Source organism: Larus michahellis, chromosome 6 (genome assembly GCF_964199755.1).
Source record: "Larus michahellis chromosome 6, bLarMic1.1, whole genome shotgun sequence".
Lineage (NCBI taxonomy): Eukaryota > Metazoa > Chordata > Aves > Charadriiformes > Laridae > Larus > Larus michahellis.
Genome location: NC_133901.1, coordinates 24152316 through 24172896, shown reverse-complemented (window position 1 = coordinate 24172896; position 20581 = coordinate 24152316). Strand labels below are relative to the sequence as shown.

Genomic DNA, 20581 nt, shown 5'->3' with positions numbered 1-20581 from the left:
CTTCTATTGATTTTAGGCTTCTTGTATCTTCTTAGAGAAATTAATTGTGTGTTCTGCAGAGCTTTTAAGTAAAGCTGTGACTGGAACTATTTGCAGCTAAAGCAGATGATTTAAGTACAGTCAGTGTTCTGTAAGTTTAAGTTACTTCTGTCTTGCAAATCAATTTTAAAAATATATGCAAAATAGTTGGATGTTGTGATGGGGACACATATGTTATAAAACTCGCTTGATTATATTCCTCCCGTCAGATGTTTTTTCTCATTTTCTTAAGCTTTTTGTCCTGAAGTGGGGATGTTAAATGCTTGGAAAAAAAAATTAGATAGTACATGTTTTCTTGTCTCAAGCCCACTTTTCTGTGATGTTACTGATCTATGATGTTACTTTAAGAACAGTGATTTTTTTTTTTTAAACCTAGGGGGCCTAGTATGTTAGTCACTTTATCTTTTAAATTGTTCCTGCAAAATACATCACGTCTCTGCTGAATTTCAATACAAGGTACTATTCTTGGACATTATCACTAAGAAATATAGGCTGCCTCCAAGCAGAGGACCTGCTTGCTACTGTGCAGATATGCTTGTAGCTCTGTTGCCTTGAATATAATTTTTTTGAAATGTATTATGCTGCCTTTGTGTACTGTATGATTTGCATATAGCATGTATTCTCTAAAACGTGATTTAAGAAGTTGGATTCCTAAGCTTGCTTACTATTTTTCCTTTACCTAGACATGGTCACAGGTAGCCTGTCCCAACTGGGGCATGTCTATAACTAATACTTATGCAGGAAATATATGAAATAAACAAGAAATAAACAACTAGATGTCTTCCTGTATAATCAAAATACATTTAATTGACTGAACAGGCTTGTTTTGGATAACTTGCATGACTGGAGCAATTTGCATTGATTCTGGAATTGATTCTGGATTGATTCTGGAATTGATTCTGGAATGACCTAACCTAATTGAGGAAGAATGGCATTGGGGAAGGGAAGAGGGGGTACTTTCTTTATAGCAAGGTTTTATCTACGTTCTCCATGGTTCAAGACTTACTGGTGATGAATTCCAGAGTAAAAACTCCAAATTCACACAGGGTGGAGCGAGGGGAAAGTCTGTGGGAATCAGGCAAGAATGGGACTGACCAACAATTTATTAGCAAAGCCCGTCCTTGTTGCAGGCAACTTTTTAGCAATGAAGAAAAGCAACAGAGGAGGAGAGAATTCTCCTCCAACAAGTGAGCAACGAGAAGGTGAAGGCAGAGAGTAATTTATGTGACAAGCTACAAAACTTCAGCAAGGAGTGAGAAGGGGAAGGGTGGGATAGCACAATGTAAGGGGAGGTGGTGTTGATTAGCTTGAAAAACAACATTGAGAATATGAGCCTAAACTGTCTCCACAACAAATGTACTGAGAAAGCCAGCTTGACTACCTTTAACTCTTTCATGAACCTTTTTTGCAAAAAAAATAAACTTACCTTGAACTAAGACATTCAAGTATATGACACAAACCCAAGTTGGCATGGGTGTGCATGTATAAAAAGTCACTGGTAAGGGATGCAAAGCATGGTGAGAGACATTTCTAGGCTCAATAGAGGTTAAAGTTACTTTCTCTAGATGGTGTCTCAATTTGAGGGCAGGAGGGGCAGGTGCTTAGAGGTGGTACTAGGAAGTGTAAAATGTCTAATGCCTCTTTATTTTACTGTAGATTACAGCAAAACTTATTCCAATGGTTATTATATTGAACATCCTGCACCTAGTTTGGGGCAACCCCTGGTATCAATACAGGCTGGGGGATGAAGGGATTGAGGACAGCCCTGACGAGGAGTTGGGGGTACTGGTAGATGAAAAGCTGAACATGAGCTGACAATGTGTGCGCACAGTCCAGAAAGCCTGCTGCATCCTGGGCCGCATCAAAAGAATTGGTTCCAGAGGAGGGCCATGAGGATAATCTGAGGGCTGGAGCACCTCTGCTATGAGGACAGGCTTGAGAGATTTGGGGTGGCTCATCCTGGAGAAGAGAAAGCTCTGGGGAAACCTTATTGTGGCCTTTCAGTACTTAAAAAGTGGCTTATAAGAAAGATGGGGACAAATGTTTTAGCAGGGCCTGTTGCCATAGGACAAGGAGTAATGGTTGTAAACTAAAAGAAGGAAGATTTAGACTAGATGCAAGGAAGAAATTTTTTACGGTGAGGGTGGTGACACAGTGGAACAGGTTGTGCAGAGAGGTGGTAGATCACCCATCCCTGGAGACATTCAAGGTCAGGCTGGACAGGGCTTTGAGCAACCTGATCTAGTTGAAGATGTCCCTGCTTATTGCAGGGGGGTTGAGACCTTTAAGTCATCTAGTCCTTCTAACCCAAACTATTCTGTGATCATTGATCAGAGTAAGTGATTATACTGAATATCACTAAGAGTAAAAACCCAACCTAGAATAGAAGAAAAGTGTTAAACTTTATGATATTTTCAAATAGTCTCAGCCTTTCAAATAGTGTATTAGGGCTCTTTGACAACAGATAGAAGTGATCTTAGAATCAACAGTAACTATTGTTAGCTTAGCCCTTTTTTAAAAAAAATAACTTGCCTGTCGTACAGCTTCACTAACTTGAAAATATTAGGACAAATTTGAAATATTTTAAGAAAATACACATTTTGGATAATGCTGAGAAGTGTCAAGAAAATGTTAAGAAAATAAACCTCCATGGTAGGTTTTTAAGGAAGAATGGGTAAGTTCAAACTTGTTTTCTGTAGAAGGCTGTTACCCTTAGAGGATAAGGGAGCAGAAGTAGGTGATTTTTCACATAAATGTTAACACCTCTGAAGCTTTCTAAAGCTGTAAGGCAAACAGATCTCATTTAAATTATTGAATTGTACACCCCTTTACCTGTGAATGTGTCTTTAGAAGTCATAGTAATCCTGTGTGGAAAGTGAAGGCTAAAACTCAGTAGGCTTGTATAGCGGTATAATATGAAACAGATGTTTGAAGAAGTTTCAAGTAGGGCTTCTAGAACTAGTGGGAGATAAACAAAAAAACCAAACATGCAAACATAACTCTAACGAGCTCCAGAAGCTTCAGGAAAAATGATGGGGGGGAGCAGTCGTAGGAAGAAAAGTGGGAGGAGAGGGGAGATTATTCCGGCTGATATATATGGTTGGTCATATCTGGATAAATGCAATGCTGTTCACTTCTGGGTATTGCAGTTCAGGAAGAACAAGAAGAATTATTACTAGTTGTGATCTTTGAAGGAAAAACTAGAAGAGCTGAGTTGGCTTACTCTACTGAAGAGAAGAATAAGGAGAGACATGGTTGCCATCTTTGCAGAAGCATTTCATGTGTTGGAGAGGAATACCCTGAGGTTTCTTGCCCAGTCCTCACTGGATAATTAATAGGTGTTAAGTGCAGCCAAGGTGACTTTCCGAGTCTTCAGCTACACAGCGGTCTGTGTAACTGAGCCGTGACATCACTGAATAATAGCTATAGAATTTGTTGAAGAATAAAACCAGGCTACACTTAACGTTTTTCACCTCTATTTTTGTAGATAAATATTTCTTGACTGGGGGGAGGGGGGAAGGCAAGCTTCTTGGTTTGCTCTCTTGATGTGACTATTTTCACATCCCTTTCAAGCCCTACATTTTGTGGGGGCTTTTAAATGTTGCAAATTGGGTCATCTCACTGATTATGTGATAACAAAAACCCAAGCTGAATTATGTCTCCATTATTTGGGAAATCTCTACTGCCTTTCTGTAGTGTCTTGTGGCCCTTAAGTAGGAGGAAGCTGGCAATGAGTGCTGAGAGCAGGGTAACCTAGGGTAGCTGTCGCTGACTGAGAAGGCTCTTCCTAATACTTTAAGATTTGTGGGGCTGGAGAGGTTATTGGGGTACTGTGAAAAGCCACATGAAGGTGAACATGGAGCCTGAACGGTGTGTAACTCCTTTCTTCGGGGGATTTGGCAGAGGTGAGGGAGAAAGGAATCTGAAAATAGCTCTGAATTAGTTTATTTGGGATTGCAGGTGACAGTGCTGCCTGTGATGGTTGTTAGAGCCTTAGAGTTGTGGGTTAGGGATTGAGGAAATAAGATGACTAGTTTGGAGATACGTGGCTTAATTGCTGTGATGGGCTGTGTGGGACTATAATCAAGAGCTGGGGATGTCTGGGTTGGTGTGAGGGAAGGGAATAGTGGAGTATTAGAATGACAGGAGGTTGTCTTGCCTTCCCCTGCAACAGTTATTTTCACCCTATCTTTATGGCGTGAGGGGGAGAGCATGCCAACACAGGAGCCAGTCTGAAGTCTGAACTTCCAGTCCTAACAAGTAAATCTCTGCTGATTATCTCTCTGGACTGCAATTAAAGGGCTTTCCAGGTTATGGACTGTGAAAGTTTGACTAACTTTTGTTTTGGCTTGGGTAATATACTCAGACTTAAAATAAGTGAAGGCAGTACAGCTGCATTCAGAACTTGTTCTTTCATGCAACAAAAAATGCCTTTAAAAAAAAAGCTGACCAATAAACACACCTAAATATGAAGATGTTCTTAAGATATTACTTTTTTTTTATTTGATTTCTGTTAGGCTGTGCTGTTTCAGGTTTAGCCTGTTTGGATCTATTTTGCTTTAGAGTCATTAACATGAGTGTTTGGCATGCAAATAGGATGATGTCAGGGTATAAGCAATATATCTGTTTGTCATAAGGAAGCACATGCCTCTGCTTTAATTCCGAAGTTTACGTCCAAAGCTTTTGCAGTTGCTGAATATGAGCTGCTTAAACATAATTTTCCTTTGGTTTATTGAAAGTCCATATTGAAAATATGTTCATAACTTTTAGTAGCTCTTTGAAACAAATCTCCTTATGATAACTCCTGTATATTACAGAAATAGCGCTGAATAAACAACCTTTGGAGGTGAACATCAAACCAATTCCCCTGAAAGCCCTTGCTGTCTGTCTGTGGCAATAAGACTGGTGCTTTCCTTTGTCAGGCAGTCACAGGGCATCTCTAATCCCATCTCTCTGAATGCTGGTTGTGCCCTGTTTACCAGTGAAGGCTGGGGGCGTTAGCCTCCTGCAGCTCCCGCAGATAGAGGACTAACACTCCACTGGGATGCCATGCTGGCTGTGTGGTAAGGGGGAGCTCAAATTTTGAGGACAATGCGAGTGAAAGCAAGAAGGTTCAGTCCTATGCTGATGAAATTCACAGTCCTGAGCTTATGGTATTGGGAAGACTCAGAGGACTTGCAAAAGATGCAGGTGGTAAGATTGACTTTAAGAAGCCTTCTTAAACAACGAACTTTAAGGACGGAGAGTGGCATTGAACAGCAGGAGGGAACAAGCTCAGAAAAGTATTTTGTCGTTTCCTTTTTAGCATTTGAAATTAATAGAGGGAGGTGGAAGTTCATATGTGCTCTGGTAGATACATCGGATGTATAGAAATAAAGCCTTGGGAAAAGAGAAACATGCAAAAAGATCTGTCAAATAGAACATTCTTTCTGAGCGGTAGGAGAAAATGAGCTCAACTCTTCTGGGTGCTCAGGCTGTGATGTATTCTGCAGCTCATCCACCAAGCAGTAACTGGGTGACTCTTTATATTCTCTAAAACCCTGTTACTGACGTAACTCAGTTTAAAGAGATGGCTCAGCTAATTTAATGCCTCTTATAGAAAAGGACAGCCCATTTCACAGCTTGACTGCCCTGCTGCTTCATGGTGTCTGTGCTTATCTGACCCATGTTAAGCAAGCTCAGGTCACCAAACTGAATACTAACAGAGAAGAAAGTGTGTATCAGTTGTGCACTTTGTTCATCTTGGGTCTGGTTTGGGGACAATAAGACATGAGTGAGTGTACCATACTGTTAAATTAAGCTAGCTCTGCTGTTCTGTGAAACCTTTGCCCTTAGCAAAAAGCCTATTTTGATTCAGGTTAAGTCAATCTTACTTCACTTACAGTGGGTGTGTGGTGTCTCATTGATAGCCTATTACTAAGATGATATGAAGTTACCTAATATTTAGTCTGGCTACTTGAAAATGAGTAGCCACAAGCAGTAAGTGTCATGCTGACATAAAGAATTACAATATTTTTGTATATTTTTCCAGTGAACTCTACTATAACAGGGTGATTAACTTCTAAAGCAGAAGTACATCTCACTTAAAATGTCACCATAATGTTATAGGTACCAAGTAGCCTACTTTTCCATACGTAATGTGAACTCAGGGTGGCAAACGCATTTTTTCTGTGGAGTTTACAGTGCCAGTACCTAGTGCCAGTTAAAGCATAAGTTTTCTATTGTAGAATGTGACCAGCTGTGAGGGGAGTTTTGTTGTACTCCCTTCTAGTACTTGAGAAGCTTAGATAGCTGTGGCGTGGGATCCTGCTACAACTGTTTCAAACTGATCTTGTTTTGTATTTCACGTTATAACACTACTCTTTGTTCCCCTTCCCTCTTCCCCGTGAGTGTCTTACTGTGTGTAAATAGGGTTGAAGTCATCATGTATTTCTGTTGTAGAAACTTCAACTTAAATTTTTGGATTGAAAGCATATGTAGTAAAAATGCCAGTGCTTTTCTGAGTATTGAAAAATTTACTTATTTTGTTCTATATGTACAGACCATCTGAAAGTTTAAGTGGCTGGCCTGCTTCAGGTCAGTGCTTGATGGTTGTTAAATACAGAAACTTGTTGTTTTCTAAAGGTTGACGGATTTCATGAGTTAGTAAGACAGGTGTGTATTAACTACACAAATACCAGGTTAATCTTCATCTGCATGGAACTTAACTGCACACAGCATTGTGTTCCTGGGTCAAATAGAGTAAAGTATTTGAAAGGACAATTGACCAGGTCAGTAATAGCTTTTCAGATCACTTTCCCTTTTCCATTTACTATGCAGCTTCTGACTGGATATTTATCCCTCAGTGCCACAACTCAGCATTTCTGGAATGTTTTAGGATGAAGGAAATAGACAGGAGGTAGTTTGATAGGTACTGTGCTCAAAAACATTGTACACTAAAATGTTTTATTTCGGCTCTGTTGCCAGAAGAGGGAGCAGTGATCTAACTTCACATCTTTTCAAAATTATTTACATCTGTTCTAGTAATAGTATATCTAAATTGAATGTTACGGGATTCTCTTATTTTATTTATTTATTGTAAAGGCAAGGGGACCGAAATGTAAAGCTGGGCCTGATAAAGATTTTTGACGCTTTAATCAGCCTTCTGGTTTGGAAGCTGTTACAGGATATTTCAATCTGATAGTAAGCTTGCTCGTCATCCGAGAATGTTGTATTGCACGGGTTTTTTTGTGTACTTAAGATTTACTTGGTTCTGTGTTGGGATATGTCATCAGAACAATGGCTTCATAACCTAGAGCAAATTAATATCAGTTGGGTCAGTCTTCAGCAGTGCAAATACTTCTAAATTAAGAACTTGAACTCCTTTTCCAAAGCTGTGGAGATATGCTTGGTTATTTGCCTCAAGGAAGACCTTATGATGGTGATAGGGGTTGAAGGGATGTGGTTGAAATAGGAACACAAATAATACGTATGAGAGATCTCAACACTGTCAGTGCTCGACTTCTGGAGTGGAACATGGTTTTGATTTATGGTGGTTATTCTTAAGCCATACTAATGTGAATAAAACTGACTTAAAAACTATGATTCGGCTAGTGAAGGAGATTATGTTGCACAGATTTACTCACCAGTGGATGAAAACAGATGCAACCACCACTGCCATCCCCCCTGTGTAATTTCTTTTTCTCTCTCTGTCTAAAGCTAAAGTATCTTCTTTTATTTCAAGCATTTTGAACATCAGCATGAGGAAATAAGCTCGTATCCTATAACGTGATATCTGTTTAGCGTGAGAGACTTACAAGCTCTTCTGTAACTGTAGTGTGTAGGTTAGGAACAGGCATCTAGGTAACAACTTTGAATTTAGTATTACTTAACTCAAAATAATGAGTAAAAGTAAACACCTGTACCTTTCTTTTAATGGTATAGCAGTTCAGTGTAACGGGACTAAAAGCTGATATGGGCTTATTGTGGTTCTTGTGTGGAAGCTGTTCTTCTACATAGAAGTTTCCTGTACACAGCAGTTTCACTTCTTTGTAAACTGCTGTGTATTTAAAGACTGACTTACTCTCAATTCTTTACATATTACATAGGTCTAAGAAAATCCACAAAGAAGCGCAGTGAATCACCACCTGCTGAGCTCCCCAGTTTGCGGCGGAGCACACGGCAAAAGACCACGGGCTCCTGTGCTAGCACCAGGTAAGACTTAAGATAATGAAACCTAATTACTGCAGTGCGTTGATATTAATGTTGTTTTCATGCATGAAAACTGGCATTGTCTGTCTCTTATTTGCTATTGTAGAAGTAGCTGTAGTTTTTCAGGCCTGCTGGGTTACTCTGTACACCAGTGTCATGGATAGTACATAGAATTTGTCACCATCAGACCTTCAGTAAGTCCCCCAGCTATGGGGTGGAGGGAAATCCTTTCCTTAGGGAAGTGGTATTTAAAAAGATATTAAACACAAAAACAGAGAGTGCTAAACTACTGTCCATCACAAATAATAAAACAGATGACTGTTTTGAAAAATAAAAGACTTCATGGTACCACACAGGAATCTGTTTTAATAGTTTACATTGTTAAGCTGACTCTGCTTGTAAGTAGCTGCATCTCAGTACTTAATATACTTTCTGATGCAGGTGAAAATTTGTACTGAATTAATAATTTTAAAGAGCTGGTAGATTAAATGGGAGGGGAGAGTAAATGTGGCCTGTGATAAAAACAATTTTTGTAGTTGCGTGTATTCTGAAGGTAGACTTATGAAGCTTTAGAAGTTTTATTTTTTTTTCTTAAGCCTAAACTACACTTAGTAGTTCCAGCACAACTTCTTTTCCATCTTCAATGCCATAAAAAAAAGCTTCTGAAGTCCGATTCTGTTGTCAAGTGTGCATTCGAATTTGACTGTTTTCTTTATAGGCATATATATTTGTAGTGGTGATGACAGTGTTTAAAAAAGCAAATTTAAAAAGGCTTGTGCTCTCAAACTTATTCTGGCACTGAAAAGAGAGTTTAACATCAGAGTTCTCTTTGTGCTTTCAGTAGTTCGGAACTTACCTTTAACGATAGTTACTCTGTCATCAAACTTCTCAAATGTGTACGAGATTTGTAACCAACAGTCACTTTAATCTTGCTTGTTAGCCTGTTTTAGGCAGTAGACTGCCTTATCTTGAATGGTATAATGTAAGGACCTAGGGGTAATGTGTTAGTATAAACAAATCACTGTCATGGTGCAGGGCAAGGACTGTAAAGAAGAGTTGGATAGTTTTGTGAAGACTGATTCTGTGACTCTTAGTCTGTGCAACTTTGTGGTAGTGATCTACATAAATGTTATGTGGGTCTCACATTAATAAATCTCTTGTCTTAGTTCATAAGGTCTGAAACTTCTTTTTTGAACCTTTAGTCGGCGAGGCTCTGGCCTGGGCAAAAGAGGAGCAGCTGAAGCTCGCCGACAGGAGAAGATGGCTGATCCTGACAACAACCAGGATGGAGTTAACTCTTCAGCTGCGCGTACAGATGAGGCTCCCCAGGGAGCTGCAGGTAAGAAGAAATTCCAACTGAAGCACTTTTAGTATAGCTGCTCATATAAGCTGCTTTGCGTTTAAAAATAATTAAATGGTTTAAGTTCTGTGGAGAAATTATTTAAGCTGGTAAATAATTCTGGAAAGCTTTTGAGTGATAGGGACCTTTTCTTTTGAATCTGATCTCTTGGATATCTGGTACATGTTTTGGTTGTGCTTTTTTTTGTAGTCTTCAAACTATGTTCAATAAAGTAGACTTTAGTTTTCAGGCATCTACCTTTCTTTTTTTTTTAAATGTAACCATCTGATGCTACATAAACTACTGCACTGCCAACTGAAGAGACACCAAACTATTCAGAATACAGAAGGCATGCTTTTACATGTAAAAGCTCTTTTGTAACTACTCATAAATATTGTACAAGTTTTCTGTTGAAATTGCAAGTGTCTGTACTGGAGAAATTTGTAACCAAGTTAAATGCTCTTACTTGCACAGTCCTATTAAATGGTACTTAATTTTATCATCTGGTCCCAATCAGTAGTGAGTTCAAAGGAGCTTTCCAGCAATTATGCTGGATTGTAGAAAATCTCAGATGTTCTCTGCTTAAAGCTAGCTACATCAGTACAAAAAAAAGTCAAAATTAATGGAAGCTAAGTGCAACGTAACAGTCAAATAAGAAAAGCGTAAATTTACTAAGCATACAGGTGAATTTCTCTGAAAGGTAATTTGCTGATATAGCTGTACTTTTTTTTTCATTATCTTGTGTTGATATAGCCTCTCTTCAGCTTTTGGAAAGTATTAGAGCTGTAGACTGGTCTATTTAAAATTACAATTACATAGAAGTATGGTAGTGGCAATGTTAAATGCAGAGCACTATTCTGATGGTGGATGCTTTCCTTGATGGCAAAATTTAAGTGAATTTTGTAGCTTTAAAGGCACTGTAACTTTCATTACTCTCTATTTTATTTCTTTAGCTTCTAGTTCTGTTGCTGGGGCTGTAGGTATGACAACCTCTGGAGAAAGTGAGTCAGATGATTCTGAGATGGGAAGACTACAAGGTATAAAAGTTGTTATTAATTTACTATTCACTTTTTCTGTTTGCAGCTTATAAATAACCATACCTACACAAATTCTGTGTTATACATAGTGGGAAGGCTATATTTTGTTTCTCTGTGAATGTGTTGCTTTGCTTACAGTGGCTCTGAAATATGGAGTTAGAAGCCTTAATTCACTAAAGAATTTGTAAGTAGTGTCTGGAGGGGGTGGCATAGTGTATTTACTTATTTACATGGTGTATAATACACTACTATTGATGATTTTTCAGGTGTGGGGGGAGAACTGAGAACTCAGTCCTATTAAGTGTGTAAGCTCAAATATGAAAGAATTGCAAGAACGTTTTCAGGTGACAGGCCAGGTTAGGCCTACTGTTACTCTGCCTTGCTTCTGGATAACATTTTTTTTTGTGTGCTTGTCATTGATACCCATGTTGCTGTAAGCTTTGACCAAACAAAATCTACATGTTCTTCAAATGCATGCTTTTGTGCTTGGGCTAAAGGATTCAGTTCTCTCAAAACCTGAGAGTACAGACAGGTGTAAATCGGTTTGCATGTCCTACAACTGTTTTAATGATTTTGCCACTACATTGCAAGGAGTTCTGAGATCATGATCTCCCTTGCAAATGACAGGTTTCAGTTAATGTGGATATATAATGTGGAAATGAGTGCTGTGTCACTACCAGTTCACTTGCTTATCGGCCTCAGTAAGCATAGGTATGCATTAGGAAAATTGAGCTAAACTGGTTTTTACTATTAATTGTTACTGTATCTATCAGCAGTAGTCATGGTTGCTACAGTAAAAATCAGAATCACCCACTTAGTCTAGCTAACGTAACACTACTGAAAAGTGTTCAAAAACAAAGCCAAAGAATGTCTAATATCTAGCAGAATTCTTGCCTCTCCTGCTCATCAGCAAATAAAGCTGTGAACCTTTTTTCAGTGTCTTTTTTTTTTTTTTCAGATTAATAGTGCCATTCAGTTCCTAAAAATGTGAAGATAAGCTTAACCTATTTTATGTAGTTTGAGTTCAGATTTGAAATCAGTCTGGTATATCTGCTATGCTAGATCTAGACTTATAACAATTGAGGAGACCAGATTTCTTCTGTGAAATACGTAACTCTGGAAACTCAGTGGGTGACTTCTTAAAGGCCCTTAATGCTCTGATGCATACAAAAATGAGTTATTTGTTCCATAAAGGTCATCTTTTTGGTGTTTTTTAGAAATTGTGGTAGCTGCAGTCATCTAACTCTTCTTTCTTAAAGTATCAAAATTCTAGTAGTCTTTAAATTATAGCATCATGGAATTTAAGCTTTTAAAAATATATGCAGAAGCTTTGACAATGGCTGTTATCCTCTGTTTGCTTTTAGCTCTATTAGAGGCTAGGGGTCTTCCTCCTCACCTGTTTGGCCCTCTTGGTCCTCGGATGTCGCAGCTCTTCCACAGGACAATTGGAAGTGGAGCTAGTAAGCAAAGTTTGTCTAATTTGACTTAATTCTTTCCACTTCCAGACTAGCAGAATTCAGCCACTAGTAAATTCTAATATTTGTATTAGCTTTGTAGTTTAATATAATATTTTACATGTTGGAGATTTGTATGTCATTGATAGTGCTAGATCACTGGTCAACAATATTAATTTGCTTCTCTTCCTATCAGGAAGAGAAATTTGCTTTAGCTGTATTTCTTTTCTTTTCCTTTTTTTTTGGGGCATCTTAATGTTCCCTTCTAGGTGGGGAAGGGAGGGTTCTTGCCTTTTCACCCCTTCCTTATCTTTTTCTTTTGCATGATGGACTGCTTAACAAAAGACCTCTCCAACCCCTTTGGGTTTTTTGCTAGCTTTAAACAAATGCTTAAGCTAGCTTTAAAACTATTAGTAGATGTCACTTCTAAGGTATGTTGCTTATAGTTTCAAAAGTCTCTTATGTTTCAGATAGAAATAACTTTCTTCAGACAGTGCGTCAGTGAGAACGCGGGTCCTTAGTCTTGTTCCACCATGTCTGCATTATGCAGCTGGATAAGATGTGTACCTTATAGTTCATGTCTGTTTGGCTTTCCAGGAGAGCCAAAGGCAGCCTGTTACGCTGCCTGCCAAGAAGAGGATGGGGTCTCATGGATACTCCCTGTGCTGTATTGTCCAGGGGTGTGCTGAAAAGTCCTTTGCTTTTAAAAGGTGGAGTGGTGTGGGTTCTGGCACCTGCTGTAGGTTGGCAAGATGGCTATGGTGAGCAGTGTGGTGGACTCCCTGTGCTGACCAGCCTGCCCTGCAAAGACAGCCAAGAGTGAGATTTTTGTCTCCCTTTCCTATCCCCCGCTTTTTATGACAGGGAAAGGAAGTGAAACTACAAATACAGAGGAAAACAAACTATCTCTGGTCTTCCACTCTGGCAGAAGTATAGCATAACTGTTCCCTTGAACACTTAAGTTTTCTAATATCTGCTTTCCTAATTTCTTTTTCTGGGTATCTAGGTTCTAAAGCCCAACAGCTTTTACAAGGTCTCCAAGCCACTGATGAAAGTCAGCAACTTCAGGCAGTGATTGAGATGTGCCAGCTGTTGGTCATGGGCAATGAAGAAACATTAGGAGGATTTCCAGTCAAGAGTGTTGTACCAGCTTTGGTAAAGATTAAATCTCATATTTCTATTGGAGGATATAATATTTCACTTAATATCTTGCTTAAATGAAATACTCTTTATTTAGATTATATATTCTTAATTTTAGATATGTGTGTATGTGTATCAATCCATATATCTCATTATTTGGTTTTGAAGGCACATTTTGTTAAATTTTGGTAGTTCTAGTAATTCTTTAATAGCTCAAGAATAGGTAGAGGCTCTTTTGAAACTCTTACCAAAATTAAGTCCTGAGTCAATAACTATGATACTGATTTGTGCCCTTTTTTATGTTGATATCTAGGTACTTTTTACTAAACTAACAATACTTTTTTTAAAAAAACAGATAACACTGCTGCAGATGGAGCACAACTTTGACATTGTAAGTGATTTTTAATGTTTAAGAAACTTTTGATAAACAAAAATGTATCATCTTAAATTAAAACCAAATATCTGTATACTTAATAGATGAACCATGCATGTCGGGCCTTAACATATATGATGGAAGCACTTCCCAGATCATCTGCTGTAGTGGTAGATGCAATTCCTGTCTTCTTGGAAAAGGTAAAATGAAATCAAAACAGTGTTAAACTAATCTGAGGTAACTTTTATCTTTTGTTTTAACTTCAGGATATACCATTAAGACAATGTCTCCTTTTCATAGTTTACAAGACGATAATTAATGCATGAGAAGCTTTTAAAAACCAGTTTACCCTTTGTTCACACCATTACTGAAAAACACTACCTGATTCGCTGAGAATGTATTTTCTGATTGGTGTTGCAAAGATACTGTGAAGTTATATAAACTGGTAACTCTTGGAGTAACTATATAGCTGATCTAGCCTTAAATTGGCTGGCTTGATTACAGCTTGCAGTGCAGCTGCATGAGCATGTGTGTCGTAGTACAGGCTAACTGTCCAAGTGTTAATGAAGGTTACTTTTTACAAACTGATTTAGAAATTGATCTACAACCTTTCTTGTTTTCTTGTAGCTGCAAGTTATTCAGTGCATTGATGTGGCAGAGCAGGCGCTTACAGCGCTGGAGATGTTATCTCGCAGACATAGTAAAGCCATTCTGCAGGCAGTAAGTAAAAAAGAAAGCACTTTTACCTCTACCAGTTCTGTATCTTGGTGATCTTCGTGAGGGTGAAATAAGAAAACAAATTTCTGTGGTTTTATCAATACTGAGAATGAAAACGCTTGTTTATTTTATTATAGGGTGGGTTGGCAGACTGTTTGCTGTATCTGGAATTCTTCAGCATAAATGCACAGAGGAATGCGCTAGCTATTGCTGCCAACTGCTGCCAGAGTATAACACCTGATGAGTTTCACTTTGTGGCAGACTCTTTGCCACTGCTTACACAAAGGTTAACGCATCAGGTAAGAAGCTATTCTAAAATGGAGAGTTTTCATTTTTACCTGAAAGTAGTGTAAAGTTGCCTCCAGATACCTAGTTCTTGACTTTGCAATGTGGTAATTGCCTTAAAGTTCCTATACTGTCAGTTGTGATATTCTAACGTGCATATGGACGCTTTGTTTTTTTGTAAATGTGCTGTAAGGATTCATGACACCCCTACTAGTTTTGTAAAATGAGATAAATAAGGTACTCTGACTTAGAGCGTGAACAATAATGGGTTTGTAGTCCTTCTTGCCAATCAGTAAGAGGAAATCCAGTAGCCTTACTCACGTTTCTTCTTAACAAATGAGTTGCAAGATTCCCTCCCACTTCAGGCTCAGAAAAGTTTCACTTTCAATTTTTGTGGTTTTCTTTCTTATTGGACTTTTTGGGAGGCCTTACAGCTTTTTAAAAAGCAAGTTCTTACTCTTGCACAATAGTTTGAAGTGATGAATCTTAAATCATGGGGCTCCTGAGATCTGCCTATCTTGCAATGCTGCTGTCTTCATAAATGAGCGCTCACGACTATTGCACCAAAAGAGATTTGGACATACTGTTTGATTGGCAGATCCCTGTTAAAAAGGTGAAAACGGAGAAATTATCTTGTTCTTTAACAAATGCAACTAAATGGAAGCTTTCGTGTATTCTTGTGCTATTCTTAATTTTGCCAACATCTTGCTGAGAGACTACTTGAATCTTTGAGGCAGGTTCACAGAAGTCAAATGTCAGCTTTAGATGGTGCTTCGGAAACAGGAAGCACCATTCTCAGCAGTAGTAGGGACAAGTATAGACTTCTGCTCTCTGAAGAGAAGCTACAGCCCACAAAAGTAAGATTTAAAGAAATTTTGAAGTGGAATTTTTCTGGCAAAAAAAAAAGCGTTAGCTCTTAACAGAATAGTTGAGGTTGGAAGGAACCACTCAGTTATCTAGTCCTAACCCCCTGCTTAAGCAAGGTCAAATAGAGCAGGTTGCCCAGGACCATGTCCAGCTGATTTTTTTTTATTTGTTTGGTTTTGCATAGGTTTTTTTTTTTGTTATTTAAAAAGAACCTCAAAGAATGGAGACTTAGCGTCTCTGGGCAACCTCCTCCAGTGTTCAACCACCCTTACAATAAAAGTGTTTTATTATGTTCAGGTGAACTTTTTCAACTGTTTCAATGAACTTTTAACTGGAGCTATTTTTAGAGCAATCTTTAGTATCTTGGTGTCTTTGTATTTGCTGTCTTGGGTGCACACACGGTATAAAAATCAGGCTTCGTGTAGTCTGTAGAACAGCAGCAGCCTTCACTCCTGTTTATTATCTATATCTCCTTGTTGTTCTGGCTTTGTAGCTCTCTTTCCTTTTGTTTCCTCCTTGTAGAATCCAAAAAGGATATTACAGACTCATTTATTGATCTCTAAAGGGCCCCAAAGGTACTTGTGTTGCAAATGTGAGGTGTTTCCCAGGGAGTATGCCATATCAGGAGGTTAGTTTAGACTATATCAATGAATTTAAAATTCAGAGCTGTAATATTTGTAAAATGTGATTCATCTGGCCTTTTTGGAGAAACTTTTATGAATGCATCAAAATGACAGGATAATCTAATGCAAGTTAAAATATTTTAATACAAACAAATACTTGACTTTTTTTATAATAGGACAAAAAGTCTGTTGAAAGCACTTGTCTCTGTTTTGCACGGCTAGTGGACAACTTCCAGCATGAGGAGGTAAGGGTGTGGGTTTTCGGGTATGGATTTTTGTTTCATTCTTCCCTCTCTGTTTCTCCGAAGGGCTTACCTTTCAAAGTCAGACTAACATTTTTAATTTTACTGTTCCCTCCTGAAGAACTTGCTCCAGCAGGTTGCTTCCAAGGACTTGTTAACAAATATCCAGCAACTCTTGGTAGTGACGCCTCCTATCCTGAGCTCAGGAATGTTCATCATGGTGGTGCGCATGTTTTCCTTAATGTGCTCCAATTGTCCTACACTTGCAGTCCAACTTATGAAGCAAAGTGAGTTCTTGCTCTTTCATATTCTGGGGGGCCTGTTTAAGTTAATGCCTATGGTCAATATGGAACTCTGTGCACTCGATTATGCAAATATTGCATTCTTTTATGTTTCTCTCTGACTATTCTTCCCCAGGATACTAAGTTTAGCTAATCTTGTTGAAAATTTTGGTTTTTTTTTTTACTGAGGGGTTTTTCTCCCCTTTCCTATCTCTAGCTGTTGTCACTAGGCTGCTTGCCTAATTTTGAGTCTGTATTAGCTGCAGAAGTTACTCTCATTTCAACACAAGCTGAATAATTATTTTTGTAGTCTTTACCGGGTGGGGAAACGTTATTTAAAGGCCCTTTCTAAGGGAAACCGTAAAGAAGAGTAACTGCTGTGTAGCTGTCTTAGTTCTCACTTGTTTTCTTCTGTTCATCTTGTAAATTTTGACTTGTCACTTCAACTGTGGTTCCCCTGTTTTCTTCTGTGTCCTGTGTATTGAGTGATATTTCTCCCCTATATGTCCTGTAAAGAAAAAAACAAAACAACCACAAACCCTAGACCTGAGAGCAAACATGTTTCTTAGAATGTTCAAAGAGATGGCTTTTGTCCTACTGTCTACTGCCTATTTGCATAGGGCAGTGACTGTCTTTGCCCGTATCAGAATACGGACTCCATTTTGTGTTAGACACTACACAGAAATCTCATAAATAATAATTTTATAGATATTGCAGAAACGCTTCATTTCCTCCTTTGTGGAGCCTCAAATGGGAGCTGTCAAGAACAAATTGACCTTGTTCCACGAAGTCCTCAAGAACTTTATGAGCTTACTTCTCTTATCTGGTAAGTTATGAAGCCCTAGGTTGGATCTGGTTGGTATGTTAGAATCCATAACTTCTCTAAAATGAAAGCAAACAGTTTTCAGCTTAGACAAACTTTATTGTATACTTCTAGTAAAATACTGTTTTAATATTCTTTACAGTGAACTGATGCCTTGCCTGCCAAAAGAGGGAATCTTTGCTGTTGATACTATGCTGAAGAAAGGAAACGCACAAAATACAGATGGTGCGATATGGCAATGGCGAGATGACAGGGGCCTTTGGCATCCCTATAACAGGATTGATAGTCGAATAATAGAGGTAATAATTCCACACATTTGTGTGGTGATGTTTTTAAAATACGAATGCGGCTGTATGAGGAATTGAGTGCCCCCTTTATGATTTTGAAAATACCAGCCTTGTTCTTACTCAGAAACACATGAGTTTCCTTCAACCTCTGATATTGCACTATTTTGGCATTCAGTAATGGGTGATTTGATCATTGTTCTTAGTGTATTTGTCAGTCATTGTTTTTCCTACTGTGTTGCCCTCTCATTACCTTTCATATAGCTTCCTATTTGTTAGCGATTTCTTAACTTTAAACTCTTCCTTGTTTTTAGGCAGCTCATCAGGTTGGTGAGGATGAAATAAGCCTGTCTACGCTTGGGCGTGTCTATACTATTGATTTTAACTCTATGCAGCAAATAAATGAGGATACTGGAACAGCACGTGCCATTCAGCGAAAACCAAACCCTTTAGCCAATACAAACACTAGTAAGTAAAGCTTAGGAGACACCTGGTGTCTCTAGCTATGGCTGACTTATGCTGGGCTATACAACAGTCTACTACTTAGCTAATGTATTTCTTGTGGTTTCTGTAGAACATAGAATTATTCTGATTTATGTGAACGAAGACAGCTTTACAACAAAACTCAAACTGTTAAAATGCGTTCTTTTTAACATGTGAACTCTTTTCCTGAGAACTGAAAATCCATTAAATTGGAAAAGTGAAGAAAAAAGATTTGACTCCTTGAAAGAGGAGAATTTCTACCTACATTCTTGCCATCAGTTTGCCTCCTAGTTCTTAAACTATATCTTTTCAATTCAAGAGCTAAACTAATTCAGCTTTAAAAAAAAAAGTAATCATCACAGCAGAGATGCAAAGAACTATGCAGTGATTGATTGAATAATTTCTCACAGGTGGACATTCAGAATTGAAGAAGGATGATGCTCGAGCACAACTAATGAAAGAGGACCCAGAACTGGCAAAATCCTTTATCAAAACATTGTTCGGTGTTCTTTATGAAGTATATAGTTCTTCAGCTGGACCTGCTGTTAGACACAAGTGCCTTAGAGCAATTCTTAGGATAATTTATTTTGCTGATGCTGAACTTCTGAAGGATGTGCTGAAAAACCATGCTGTTTCTAGGTGGGTTTGTTAACCATTGTGAAAGAAACTAACTTTGAGCTTGCAACTCAAACTCGTGGTTACTTTTTTGGAATCATCTTTTTCAGGGGAAAAATGTACTTTTAAATTCTTACGTATTTATTTTCCAAAATCTGTGGCTGCTAGCTCTTCAGGAATTTTTTTGCATCTTAGATTTTACAGTAGGTGCCAACTCTAGGTGTTCTTATTAGAAACTTAGAATTCTAGTACACACAGCCATATAGGTAATGTCTAATATTACCATTTACTGTTTTCCTGATTTCTAAAACTTGCCTATAAACTTTTCAGAGGGCAAGATGTGTTTTGAGGTAATACAGTGTGAACAATAAGGCTCTCATGGCATTCAACTAGTAAGGTCTATTCATGAGATTTCTCCTACATGATGATAGAATTAGGGATCTAGATAAAAGGATGCAATTAGAAAATAAACTGACTAGTACAAAGCTCCACAACACCATGTTTTTCAAAAGAATAAAACTCTCTTGCTTTATGCCAGATGGTAAAAGTGATCTAGGTGGAAGGACTTTTTCTGTCCTTTTACTTATAGCTTTTACAAAAGCACAATGAAATTTGTTTGCTTTCAGTCTCCAGTACTGTGTATGCAAGATGAACTGGCTTGATTTTATTATTTTTTTTAAAACAACAAAACATGAAAAGAATCCTAATTCTAACAAACTGTCTGTTTTAGTCATATTGCCTCCATGCTGTCGAGTCAAGACCTTAAGATAGTAGTTGGAGCCCTGCAGATGGCAGAGATTTTAATGCAAAAGTTACCTGACATTTTTAGTGTTTACTTCAGAAGAGAAGGTAAATCTTGCTTGTGTTTTTTTTTTCTCTTCACCTCCTTAATTAGTATTTCAAAAGCATGCGCGTGTGTGTGTAGAATCCATATCCTTTATGCCTCACTCCATCCCCCCCAAGCTGTAAAAAAGCTAATATTATTTTTGCATAATAAAGACAAATTAATGCAAGCTGTCATCATATGACTGGCGAGAAGCTGACCAAGACTCTGTAGGAGACAAGCTTGTTTTTTTCTGAATCTGGAACAAGTTTGTACAGGCTCACTAGATGCTAGTGAACTTATATTTAGGCTGAAGATAGCTTGCTGAAATTACATGGGTAGTCATACTGGACAAAACTGATGAATCTCTGGCAGGAGCTCTTTGTTATAATCTACTGGTGATTTTAGGGTTTCTCTAGCTACTGTGTGTGCTGCTGTAATTTTTTTCTTTAAACTATGTAGGTTAACTTTTTCAAGAAAGGGTTGAACTGCTTTTAAGACTTATTATTGATGGGCGGGGTAAGCCAATGCTGTCGTAGTCAAAACAGAGGTTCTAATAACAGACTTCTACCTTTTAAAACACCTTTGTCCCCACCCTGCCCTTCAAAAAGACCCCACACAACCAAACCAACCCACCAAACGAAGATAATTTCTTTTTTCTTTTGCAAAGGGGTGATGCATCAAGTGAAAAACTTAGCAGAGTCTGAGGCTTTGTTAACAAGCCCACCGAAAGTATGCACTAATGGATCAGGAACGCTGGGTACCGCTACAACGATAAGTACTGGAACAGCAACTGCTGCCAGTAATGCAGCAGCGGATTTGGGCTCTCCTAGCTTACAACACAGCCGGGAGGATTCTTTGGATCTTAGCCCACAGGGGTAAGTGCACTATTTGTTGTGTACAAACAATCTGTGGGTTTTTTGTTTGTGTCTTTTTTTGGTTGTTGTTTTGTTTTGTGGTGTGTTG

General features: G+C 38.3%; 1 protein-coding gene across 13 annotated transcripts in view; it reads left to right on the top strand.

Moving 5' to 3' along the window:
- TRIP12 (thyroid hormone receptor interactor 12) overlaps window positions 1–20581 on the top strand; it is a 79031-nt gene that overhangs the window by 35497 nt on the left and 22953 nt on the right. For 6 of the 13 annotated variants that reach the window (XM_074590896.1, XM_074590891.1, XM_074590893.1 and 3 more), the window contains 17 exons: window positions 8127–8232; window positions 9432–9568; window positions 10522–10605; window positions 11970–12074; window positions 13066–13214; window positions 13555–13590; window positions 13677–13772; window positions 14200–14292; window positions 14427–14588; window positions 16241–16309; window positions 16428–16593; window positions 17296–17413; window positions 17553–17709; window positions 18009–18162; window positions 18588–18816; window positions 19523–19641; window positions 20286–20493. In XM_074590896.1, coding sequence (XP_074446997.1) covers window positions 8127–8232; window positions 9432–9568; window positions 10522–10605; window positions 11970–12074; window positions 13066–13214; window positions 13555–13590; window positions 13677–13772; window positions 14200–14292; window positions 14427–14588; window positions 16241–16309; window positions 16428–16593; window positions 17296–17413; window positions 17553–17709; window positions 18009–18162; window positions 18588–18816; window positions 19523–19641; window positions 20286–20493 — 2188 coding nt within the window. The remainder of the gene's footprint in view (window positions 1–8126; window positions 8233–9431; window positions 9569–10521; window positions 10606–11969; window positions 12075–13065; window positions 13215–13554; window positions 13591–13676; window positions 13773–14199; window positions 14293–14426; window positions 14589–16240; window positions 16310–16427; window positions 16594–17295; window positions 17414–17552; window positions 17710–18008; window positions 18163–18587; window positions 18817–19522; window positions 19642–20285; window positions 20494–20581) is intronic. The other 7 variants (XM_074590898.1, XM_074590897.1, XM_074590892.1 and 4 more) reach the window with 2 other exon arrangements.